Raw genomic sequence first — 12,210 nt, 5'->3', positions numbered from 1 at the left:
CTACAAAAATTGTTTAATCTGACTGACCACTTTTTGGATTGTTTGCGAGGTTTATTTTAAGTCCCATATGCACTAATGTGCTGCTGTGCCATAAACCCTGCGCCCTTAGGGTGGCTTATTGTATTCTTTTTTTACTGTGTCAGAGCATATTGGCAACGTAAATCATCTACTTCAAAAGGAAATTAATTTGCTTCCTGCCTTTACATGTTTGGCTCCCATTTTAGGGAGGAAGAAGGAGTTTCAAAGGTTACAAGGAATATAAATAGAGTAAGTTGCCGTAAAATACCTATCTGCCTTCAGTCCCTGAGTTTCCTATTGTACAGGGGACAGGATGCTCTGGGATTGCTGCTAGAGGGATGTTGATCCAGATGGACTAATTTAGCATTCACCCAAGTGCTGTGTAGCTGGGGCAGCTGGTTGGAGTAGGGAAAGCCCAGCACGCGGCCGGGGGTTCAGACGGTGGGGCTGCCAATGCACTGTTTGTAGGAGCAGCTTTACTGCATAGATGAGTTGCCATCCTCCCTCGCTTCCTCTTAGGGTTGCTCAGGACTTCATGTGTGGTCCTTATCTTCCCCACACAGCTCATCACCACTAATGACCTCTGCAGAGCTGCACGAGGGGTGACTTGCAGGTCTCCCTCCCTTCTCCCAGCTCCTCCTGGCCAAACCACATTGGCTGCTCTGAAATTTCCTTTTGACTGCCTGGCCATCAAGGCATGCTCAGAGTGCCTTTAAAAATGCTTCTAGCTTGTCCTCTGTTTTTGCAGGAGCATTACTCGGTCCCCAGATCTGTCTGCACTCTTCGGCTCCCAGCTTGCCCTCCAGCTTCACTTGTTCTTGCTCTGTTTGGGTGTCTCAGATGCTTCAGGTTGCATCTCTAAAATATCTTGCTTATCAGTCCTCCCAGCTGAAATTCCTAGCCAGGATCTTATCTGTTGCTGCAGCACCCTCCTCCATTCTTGGCCAGCTCCGTGTCCCATCACAGGTGTCTGCATAGCATGCTGCTGCCATGGCTATGACCGCCCCAGCCGCATTACTGTTCCTTGCCCAGATTTGGCATTTCCCCCTTCTTTTTCCCATTTCAACAAAAGTTGTCTGCACTTCTCATCCCGTCCTCACCCTTCTGCTGCATCCCTCACATTAGACTCTGACCATAGTTAAACCCGCACTAACTTCTGGGCCAACACTTTCTGCTTGTCTTTGTGGCTAGCCATATCCTCAGGTTACCTGTGTTCTGCTATGACCGGTGTGGTCTCATTAATTTCTTGCATGCATGCGACCACCCTTTCTGTATTTCTATTTAAACTGTGGTTTCCCCTGGAGGGAAGGAGCTTTAGTTCTCAGACAGGTCCCTTTTCATGCTGCCTGTTCAAAAGTGGGCACCCTACTCCAGGTCTGGCAGTAGGATGAGTCTGCCTGGCCCTGGCTGCCTTGGGGATATTCCGTTCCCTGCCCTCACTGTGCCTTTTTGATCATGTTCTCCAGTTGTTGGATGGTTGTTGGGGTTTTTTTTTGGGGGGGTGAGAAAAAAAAAAATCCTAAATGAGACCAGTCATCCTCATGCCAAAAAGAAGGAAGGATCTGGCAGCCCAGCATACAGAACTCCCAGTAAAAATGTGCTGTAACAACTCTGGGTATTGATGTGAACCACAGCTACTTGCTATTCTAAAAAAAAGGAAAGGAAAGGCTGAAAATAGCATAATCCCAGGAAAACTAGAACAATTGCTGTTGTCAAAGTCAAGTGTCTAAAATGAACCCACACTGGAAACAGGTCAGGGCTCCTAAAAGTAGGGAACATTTAAAAATCGCCTGTTGAGGGAAACCTGCCTGCAACAGAGTTGTATTCGTTCTACAACCTGCTAATTTTTGAGGGCTGCAGGAGAAAAACACTTGTGAAGCCTCTTGTTAACACAGAGCAAAGTGCAGTAACCTCTGCTATGATGGATCACTTACTGCCCTGGAGGCAAGAAATCAAGCCTAAAAATGGGAAGGAATACACCAGAATCGGCTCTGTCCTGGTCCTGGCAGGTCTCTTCTGCCTGTAACGTGGTGGCCGGCGGATGGCCACCGGCAGTGGAAAGGTGTGAGGGATTTTGCAGTAGTGAAGGTGGAGTTTTCAGCAGCTGTGTCTGTGTGATCATGCCTCGTACCTTCATGGTCACTTGTGATCCACTGGGATCTGGAAGAAAGCAATGAGGGATCTTCCCCCAGCCAGCCAAGCTGACAGTCATGCTGCTTTCTCTTTAGAAATGGGCAAAGGCTTTCTCTGTGAGAAAGATGTAGATTTGGGCACAGGTTGTTCTGTAAAATAAAATGGGTTTGTGTTACCTTCCTCTGCTGGGACCAGCCCAACACCATGGCCCCTTGGCTGCTGTCCTGCTTTGTCTGCTCAGGTGCAAAGCATTCTGCTAGTTACTCACTTTCTTTTGGCTTTTAATTTTTCTTTTTCTCTGGTCTTGGTTTCCTTGTCACTGAAGTGGTGTGCTTTTTTCCTCTCTGTCACTGTCTCAGTGAAGTGGGTGCATGGGTGTTTGCATTCCCTGCTGGTGGCCCTGGTCGGGCACTGGGCTCCCCGGTGAGCAGCACTGCCATGGGTCACTCAAGCCCTGAGGACAGTGCCGTACCCTTGAGAGCACTCTTTCTGTGGAGCTGTCTTGCACAGTCTCTCAGGTGGACCTGGGCACTTCAGATTTTATTTGAATCAGGAGTGAAACTCTAAAGTACCGTGATTCTCCACAAGGAACCAGAGGGCTGGATTTGGGACAGCTGCCCTTATGGCTTGGCCTGGCCACAGACCCCAATGCCCCAGTTTCCCGTAGCCCCTACACTAATTGCAGAGTCCTGAATATGTTGCTGTTGAAGCTCAATCCAGGACCTGTCAGATCTTTACTAAGTCAGGCTTTACTGCACTGACCTCCCTCTGGCTGCTTGCTGCTGCCTGCTCCTCGCTACTCCAGTGAAGAGCGCGGTCAGCTCCTGTGTTTTCTACTGCCTTCCCCTGCATGTATTCTTCAGTTGTCTCTTCCCTTTCCCTTGTTGGTTGTTAAAAATATACTTGACACTCTCCGTTTATGTGAATTAAGTGTATGCACCAGGTATGTACTGACTGCAGAGAGCATGTGAGAGCTTCCCAGCATAGCAGTCTGGTTTTGTTAGCACGGTGTGTGCTCTGCATGCCACTGACTAATGCCCTTTCTCCCTTCCTTCCTGCAGTGGCTGAAGGATCCTGGTCCCCGCAATGAGAAGAGGACCCTTTTCTGTGACATGGTGTGTTTCCTGTTCATTACTCCCCTGGCAGCAATCTCTGGCTGGCTGTGTCTGCGCGGAGCCCAGGATCATTTGCAGTTCAACAGCCGACTGGAGGCCATCGGACTCATAGCACTAACTATAGCACTTTTCACAATTTACGTCCTTTGGACGCTGGTAAGTCTGTGCTGCCCAGGGCCTTGTTTCTGTTCAAAAGGGAGATTGGAGTCCTGGCTCTCACTGTGTCGGTGCAGCCAGCTGTTTCTGACTCCCCTTGTGAGAAAACCTTGGGCTCTTTCTCTTGAATGTCCCTTTAATTATCTTCAAATGGGAGCTGCTGAAGTTGTTGCTGGGAATGAGAAACCACTTCCTGATCATCTGCTTTCCAGATTGACGTGGGAGCCATGTTCTCCGGGGTGTCATGTACCCAGGTGCTGACGTGCTCGAGCATGGCTGGGCCTGGGTGGGAAGGGCTGGTGCTGGGGACAGGCAGTGGTCCAGCTGTTGTGCCTGTTCCTATTTTTGAGAAGAAACACAAACTTGGTACCTGGGTGGTTGAGGGAAAAAATAAAATCTGGAAAATATTTGACCCCTAAATAATCTGCCATTGTGTCCCTCCATGCTTTGTGCTGCCCAGCCCAGGTTGGCCGTGCCCGAAGGAGGTGCAGACTGGCCATTAGGGGTCTCTGTGGCCCCCAACTAAACAAATTCCTACACAGTATTTTTAAGATGTCAGTAGCACAGAAGGGTGTGTGCAAGGAACACTCTGGCCCTGGGGAGACCTCTGACTTCTCTCTCAATATGGGCTTTTGGACTCGAGCCCCAAGCAAAGCCTGGGTAGCCAGCCTGCCCTGGCCCACTGCTGCGGCTTCCCAGCTGCACTGTTGGGGTTGGAGGCGCTGGGCATTAGTGGGAACCTGCACTTGACACTGGGTGTTGAACTGATCCGTGCTGGGAAAGACCTTCCTGCAGATGCCTCACTTTGCATCTTTTTGGACATGCTGAATTAGGCAGCCAGGAGCTTGCAGCTTGGAGCCAGTCCAGAAGAGCAGGAAAGCAAATGTGAATTTGCTGTATAGCACATCTGTGAGTGCTCCCAGCTGAGAGCCCGGAGGAACAGCTGGGCTGGGGAGCAGCTCCCAAGCCCTCAGGGCTCCCCTGGCCCCTCTATCTTTGGGGGCTCCCAGGCCAGGGACCTCCCTCTGTTTCAGTTCTTCCGTGTTCTCTTCCTAGATGGGTTTCTGGGTTTGGATCTTCATTTCGGCTCTCCTGTTCAAAGCCCTGTGTGTGCTCATGCCCTGTCGATACCCTTTTCCAGCTGCTTGCTGGGAAGCACCATTTTGGGAAGGGAAGAAGTACAGTTGCTGGAGAAGAAATAGTGAGACCCCAGAAAGCTGGCAGTTCTGTAGGCAGTAGAAATGCCACATCCCCTCTCCCTGCCCTCTCATGCTCTGATCTCTCAGAGTAACAGCTTTCCCTGAGGTTGGAACATTCCTCACAACTCTCCCACACAGGCTCCAGTGCCAGGGGAGGGTGAGCTGGTGCTGCAGCCGTGGCTTTGAGGGGGTGCCTGCAGCAAGGGTGCCTGATCCTTTTTTTTTTGCTGCTGTCATAACGCAGCAATTGCAATGTGCAGGGAGCTGCTGAAGAAGGTCTCCACTGCTGCATGTATGTGCTGCATAAGGTTCATTTCTGTAGAAAGCCAAGCTAAAATTGGAAACCTTAAGAGGAAGTGTTTCCATCTTCCCTGTCCCAGGATTGGTCTGGCGGAGATGGAAATCTGGAAGAAACTGAAAAGTGGTGGGTTTTTTTGGTGAAATAACGAGTCCTGACTAAAATGGCTCTAGGTCTGCTGTGCTTCACATTTCCTGGAACAGAGAAGGACATGCAGTGAAGCCCCTTTCGTTCACATTTATCATATGCAATTGCAATTCTTCCATGCTGCCATGGGCTGTGCGGCACCAAGAGCTGTTACGTGGGTGGATGATGATGGCTGTAATCAGCGTGAGGATTGCAAGAGCGGCCATGGCCAAGGTTGCGGCTCCTTCCTGTGGAGCAGGAACTTTCTTTGAGGTTTGCACCATTAGCTGCACATTCACATGCTGTCTCTGAAGACTGCGAGATGCATTTTCTTCTTGTTTATCAGCAAACCACCTTATTCCCACAGTTGTCCCTCTACAACAGGAAAAAGGGGAGTGCACAGATCGATAAGCTAAACTACCTCAATGCCATGGCACAGATCCATTTCTCATAGCAGATGTCTGAGACCTATCCGATAGCAACAGGAGTGCTCACTTTTTCATGTCAGATATACTTCCCGGTACTTCCTGCTTTTATAAAGTACAAAAGCTTGCTTTTGATGAGTGGCTGGTGGGATTCAGTATTTAATTTTCTTGCTCAAAATTTATAGGGAAATATATGCTGGTTTTATTCCTTCCTCAAGAAACTCTAGAATAGTTTAATTTCAAAGCTAAAGAATCGGCGGGAGCTGTGAGAAAATCTGTAGTGGTGTTAATGATTGTAAAAGGATGCAGAAAGGAGTCCCACCTGCTGGAGAAGCACAGCTCGAAGCTCCCCCTTGCAGGGCTGCTTTGAAACTGCAGGGCCAGCTCACGTCTCTGGGCCAGGCTGGTTGAGGCCTTTGCATCCTCTCCTCTCCTCTCTCCCTCTGGGTGGACAATTCTCCCAGGCCACAACGTTGTCAGAAAAAATGAGTCCAACCAATGTCCTGTTGTTGCAGACCAAGGAGAGAAGGCTTTTGCAAAGGGCAAAGAAGATCCACCAGGAGCTGTGAGATGGGAGGAGGCTGGTTGGATTCAGCTACTTGAGGCCGGTCCTGTTGAGAACCCCTTGTTTTGCCCAGACGAGGTGCTCGCTTCAGCCCAGGGGTAGGGTGAAGGGGCAAGTTGTGGTTCTTCCCTGACACTTCTCACCAGACCCAGCTGAGCAAACTCCATCCCTCTATCCTGGTGCTGCCCAGAAAGCCCCTTTGGCTGTGCCGTGCTCGGCCTGCTGTCACCAGGAATTAATTGATTCCTCGTCAAAGGCTTGGGACACAGAGTGCGCCAAACTGTTTCAGGATCAGTGTTGTCTCCCTTGACCGGGGGTTGCTGGTGGATTGACAAGGAATATGCAGAGGGCAGATGGGCGACTGCGTCTCACCAGCCCTCTACGGGCTCTGGCACTTGTGACAGGGGTTTGGTAACCAGTCCGATGCGTTATCGCCCGCCAGGTTTCGTTCCGCTACCACTGCCAGCTGTACTCGGAGTGGCGAAGGACCAACCAGAAAGTCCGCTTGATGATCCCAGCCTCGCGGAGCCCTCACCCCGTGCCCCACTCCATCCTCTCTGCCAAGCTCATGAAGAAGACCGCAGACGAAACCACCGTCTGAGCTGTCCCTCGGCCTCTGCGCCACGTGGCTGCTGGGGTGAGGGCAGCCCTTCGGGGCTGGCAGAAGCAAAGAAGGTCGGGTGTCCCCCTGCGTGTGCAGGAAACGCGGCAACTGTGGAGGCACTAGAAAGCAGTCATCCTACCCGAAGGGACTTTGCGGTCAGCACGTACTTTATACTATGGCAAACAGACAGATAATCAACATCTGTCATGTGAAACGGCCTAAAAGAGCCAGATGGCAGAACATGCCTGTCTGCAGGGACACTTTCCTATAACTAAATACCATACGTCGAAAATATCTCCCTCTCTATATATGTATATCTATATATAATATTATTTTTTAATGGCCATGCATATTGTGTTTCAGTCCTTTTGTGTTGATGTTCTAAGCTTCAGTATAGAAGCTGGCAGCCTGATCTCATTCAGAGGTTAAATCTATGCCTTTTCTGCAAATGAGCATATAAAGAACACTTTTCATTGACCATTCTTGAAAGTCCCCTTCTCCTTTGCACTAAATTGGTTTTGATAATACTGCAGCAGCCTTCCCCGTTACTCTTTGGTCTCTTTCGTGGTGTTTCTGTCCTTTCTAGAAAGTTGTGTGTTTTTAATAATTATTATAATCCCAGAAGGAGTAAAATGACGTAGTACTGAATGGAGACATTTTGTATTGTAAAGTACTGTAATTTTGAGAATTTCAAAATAAGTTTCAAAATGAGAAAATCTTTTCCTGTGCAGACGTGATCTCACAAAATGCTTTCCTTGCAGATCCTGGCTCATTCTCAAGACTCAGATGCACTCAGCTCTTAGTATGTCTGCCAAAGGTAGATGGAGGATCTGAGGGTGGGAAGTGATGGCTCATACTAGCTAAACCCACCATTGCCTTTTGCTTTTAAAAGATTCAGAAAGGAGCTTTCCTGATCCCCAAAGGTGAGTGTTGGAGTCTGTGGTTGCTGATGTCCATTCACCATCTTGAGGCTGGACCTCTCACGGTGTCGGTTACATAGAGACCTTACAGGACAGGCCGTGCTCTGCCGCTGCTCAGGAGGACGCAGGTGGTCTCTGCTGTCTCTGTGCGCTTTATTTGCACATTCCTCAGTAGCAGCCAGAGGAGCTGCTGTGATTTGGTTTATCCCTGAAAGCACTGCCTGCCTGTTATGTGTCCTCTAGTGAAATACCCCGAGTTCACTAGTTCCCAGGAACAGGCTCTGGGTCTCTTCTCCTGCAGGGCTGGCACTCCTCCTCCCCCTTCATCCACCTGCGTTTCCAGCATATCCAGCTAATGAACCCCTCTGTCTTGGAGTGCCCGATTTGCCAAGGATCTCCCTGAGTCTGGCTTTCATCCGTGCCTCTCCACTGCCTCCCTGCCCTGCCAGACGATGCTTGTGCTTGGTTCTGTGCGTTCCTGAGCCAGGTGAGCGGAGCGGGCTGTAAAGACGCTGGCATTGGGACTGCCCTGCGGAGTGCTCCAGGAGTGTGTGCAGCTGCTTGGCGTGAGCCTTGGCTCTCACTCCGGCGATGGTGAGGGTATACAGCAGGGAGGAGGCAGGCTCCAGGGTGCCCATGTCCTTGCAGTGGGTGCTGGTACTCACACACTATGTCCTTCTGCTCCTTTGCTGGACCCGAGTGGATCAGGCTGATGCCTGGCTAGATCGAGACCTGTAATTGCTTGAATTCAAAGCACCATGTGCCATTCCTCCTCTAGCTGCAAAGCAGGATGCTTTTCCTTATGTGTTCCCTGACCCTAGGCTGGAAGTCACTGGTGGCCCAGTGCCCTGTCTCTCCCAGTAGGATTGCTCCAGCCCTGGGGCCTGGTCTGTGTCTGCTCTCCTCCTTCATCTCTTGTCCCAGGGCTCTCATGCAACTTGGTGACATCCCAGCATGTCTTGCAGCAGCCTCTCTCTGCCCAGCTTGTGGACTGGTCTGAGCTGGTCTCTGTTCTGAGCATGAGGGTTTTGTTTGATCACGGGGTGAATGTCTTCTGCCACAGCCAGGCTGTGTCTCTCTGCTCCCCTCTCTCTGCCAGCCCCCTGCCTGTCTCTTCCCTTCTGCCATGTACCCATGGACACCTTCCCTTTTCCCTGTTGTGCAGGGATGACTCGGTGCCTGGTGCTCCTGGAGGCTTGTAGTGCAGAGAGGCCTCTGCAGCCCAGCTGCAGTTATGGTCCCTGCACAGCAGGAGCACCCTGCTCCACAACAGCAGGTGCAGTGGAGCTCCCACGCAGGCGATGCCGCCCTCCACACACCCCTTCCCTTGGCAGTGAGCGCTGCGCCACTGCTCTGTGCCTTGCCCTGGGTGCCCCTTCCTTCAGGCCCTCCCCAACAAACCCTACGTCACCAGGACGTTCCCTGTGAAGAAAAATTTGGGGGTTTAGTTTAATGTTCTCAGTGCTGTCTGCCTCCCAGGAGCTTGGTCTTGCGATGCATCTAGTTCTGGCAGATAACAAAGGATGTGCACTCCCACACCACCTCCCCCTAGTAAGGACTTAATGGAGCCAGTGTTCCAGTTAGGAAACCCACTGTTGATCCAAATATGCAACTGTGAAAGCCAGACGTCCCTGGCTGGGGGCAGCTGGGGCCTGACCCTGTGCTGCTGCGCGGTCATGGTTTCGCTCTCAGCTTCATTGTCTTTATCGTAGTTGCCAATAATTGGAGTTGTTGCATGTGCCCCTGTAAAACACAATCACGACTCTTTGAGTCTTCTTCTCCTTCCCAGAGGAGATGTTCAGCTTGTGGATGTGGGAAATCAGTGTTTCTGACCCGCCACGTTCCAGTGTCATGGGGAAATGGGCTGTGCAATTATGTAAATAAAAGTGAGACAAACTTTGTGCTGTTGTGTTGTTACTGGAGATGGGAGGGCCTGAAGAGCTCAGGCTGTCTCCCCAAGGGTGAGCTCTGTGTGCTGCCTTCCCAGGGCACTGTGGGTGGCAGCTTTCCTCACCGGCCCTGGGAAGAGCTGGCAGAAGGTTTCATGTTTGAGCTGAAGCTGAGCAAAACCCAGGGCTTTTTGTCATTTATGGGCAGGTTCCTCTGTCTGCGCACAGAAGCCTCCCTGGTGCGGGCCAAGCAAGGAGGTGATGTTTGGGCCGGGGGAGTCCTTTTGGCCTCTCCAGAGGGTGGCCGTGGCTCTGCATGGAGCGATCCCAGTGCTGCAGCCCCGCAGAGGCTCCTGCCGCTGTCTGCTGGCACTGCCCAGTGAACGGCCTGACCAGAGCCTGCCCCGCTGCCGGTCACTCCAGCCCAGCCCTTTGCTCCAGGGTGCTGGGAGACGCCAGACATGTCTGCCAGGCCCTGCTGATGTCTGAGCCCTGGCGAGGTCTCGGCGTGCCACGTCCGAGGCCGCAGGGCAGGAGGGGCTGGGCCATGCTGCTGAGCCACACTGCGCTCTGGGGCCAGCAGCACGGCAGGGAGGCAAGGGGCAGGATGCTGGCCCAGGCCTGGATCTGGCACCTCAGGGCAGAGACACAGGCGCCCGTCGGTTCCTTTTCCATGCTGTGATGAGGAGCCCCATCACCTCCTGCAGTCCCAGCCCTGCCCGTAGCCCCTGGCTCTGGGGTGGCATTGAACCCACATTGCAAAGCCTCATTCGAAAGGCTGCACCGGTTTGGAAGAGGATGTGTGGAAATTAAGCTGCTTATTAAAAGTGCCACTCAGGACACTGCAAAAACAATGTTTGAACATGTTTCCAAGGCCCTGGACAAGGCCTTAGCCTTGGACAAGGCCTTGGATGAGACCCACATTTCCTGGACAAGCTGGCAAATCAAAAGGGCTCTGGGCTTGTTTATATTAAAAGGAAAAAAGATCTAAAAGAGAGAGCGCCATGATCCTGGGGAGAAGGCTCACCCCAGCCCTTTAAAATAAAACGGTGCTTGTCGTGGTTTAGGCCAAATCGGCTGCAACACAGCAGTCTGCGCAGGATGAGGAGAAGAAAAAGCAGCAGCAGCAGCCAGAACAGTGTAAAAGGAACAAAACTCAGAGAAAGAGGGCTCACTGTTAGAAAAGGAGACACATTTTAACAGGGATGGATTTCATTCATGGCTGCTCAGAAGAACATGTACCGAATCTGAGCAGGATTTGTTTGAAGCTTCTAAGACAGACCAGCATTGAGACAAACCTATTTAATGAGGTGCCTCCACTGCCCATCGCTGCAGCCCAGGAACAGAGAGGATCGCGTAGGGCTGATCAAAGCTCTGCTCTGCCCTTGCAGCCAGCACCAGCCCCACCTCAGTGCTGCCAGGGCTTTGGGCTTGGTGAGTCACCCACTGACCCCCATGTCCAGCCACCCACCGATGAGGCAGCGCATGTGGCTCAGTTGCAGCCGTGACACGCCATGTGTGGGCTCTCGGTATGGGACAAAAAGTCCCGGCTCACGTTGTCTCCCTGAAACATGCCCCATAGGGGACCCATGTCGGTCTTGCCTTGCGTTGCAAGGACCTCGTGTTCCTGAAGACTTCCTACCTGCAGTGGCACCAGAATGCAGAAATACCTCTTGCACAAGAAGAGAGCTAAATTTAAACTCTTGTGAGTCTTCAGGGTGCAATCCTACATGAAATTGTTATATTTCTCACCAAAATGCTGCAATTATGTAACTCGGCTGCTGAAGAGTTTATTATTATTTTTTTTTGGCACAGTGAAAACGAACCCATTAAACCTTTTCTCACCCTTCAAAACACAAAATGATAGGATGAGGGGTGACAGTTTTAAACTGGAAGAGGGGAGATTTAGATGAGATATTAGGAAGAAATTCTTGTCTGTGAGGGTGGTGAGCCCCTGGCGCAGGTGGCCCAGAGAAGCTGTGGCTGCCCCATCCCTGGAGGTGTTCAAGGCCAGGTTGTACAGAGCTTGGAGCAACCTGGGCTGGTGGGAGGTGTCCCTGCCCCGGGCAGGGGGGGTGGGACTAGATGGTCTTTACAGTCCCTTCCAACTCCAACCATTCTGTGCTTCTATGAAAATTCCAGTGAAGAGTATCCAGAGCACCAATCTGTTGGGAAACCCAGCTTTCCTCTGGTCTCACCCTGCCTGCGTCAGGGTGACTAAGCTGGCTCTCAGAAAGCAATTTCTTTTTCTTGGTTGAGGCAGGTGTTCCTCACCACACTGGAGAAGTCCTTTGGGATGTTTCCCATGACAAAGGAGGGTGCTCTGTGCTTCAGAGAGGCCCCTTGCGTCTCAGGATTGGTTTGGGCACTCCATGGGTATCTGCCAATAGCTGGGATCTCTCCACAGGACCTGGGGCTCCATGTCCCAGCTGACCATCAGCAGATGCCTCTTTGGCTATTCGCCACAAGGGTGTGAGGACCAGACCCCATAGCAAAAATGGCAAAAGAAAATCTGGGCTAAGCTATGCACATTTTCAACATCTGCGATTTAATCTCAGGTTCCAGGAACCACAGCAATGAGGAATTGCAATTATTTTGCACAGGGCAAACAAGAAGAATAAGCTTTTCCATCGTACTCCAAGACAGTATCAAATTAAGAGATGATAGTCTTTATATTGCGGGATCACATGTGCTTCTCAGTTTCTTGTCTTAAACAGAGAAGGACAAAAGGTGAGAAGGGAAAAAATACCCCTTGAAATAGG

The 12,210-nt window shown here is 51.2% G+C and overlaps 1 protein-coding gene across 1 annotated transcript in view; it reads left to right on the top strand.

The window, feature by feature from the left end:
• Nucleotides 1–6,636, top strand: part of MARCH2 (membrane-associated ring finger (C3HC4) 2, E3 ubiquitin protein ligase) — a 22,367-nt gene extending 15,731 nt beyond the window's left edge. Inside the window, exons 4-5 of the mRNA XM_009880589.1 lie at nucleotides 3,213–3,422; nucleotides 6,478–6,636. Of these exons, the coding sequence (XP_009878891.1) occupies nucleotides 3,213–3,422; nucleotides 6,478–6,636 (369 nt within the window). The remainder of the gene's footprint in view (nucleotides 1–3,212; nucleotides 3,423–6,477) is intronic.
• Nucleotides 6,637–12,210: the final 5,574 nt, after the last annotated feature.

Source organism: Charadrius vociferus, unplaced genomic scaffold (assembly GCF_000708025.1).
Source record: "Charadrius vociferus isolate BGI_N301 unplaced genomic scaffold, ASM70802v2 scaffold702, whole genome shotgun sequence".
NCBI lineage: Eukaryota > Metazoa > Chordata > Aves > Charadriiformes > Charadriidae > Charadrius > Charadrius vociferus.
Note: the sequence above shows the minus strand (reverse complement) of the source record. Positions and strands in the feature narration are given on the sequence as shown.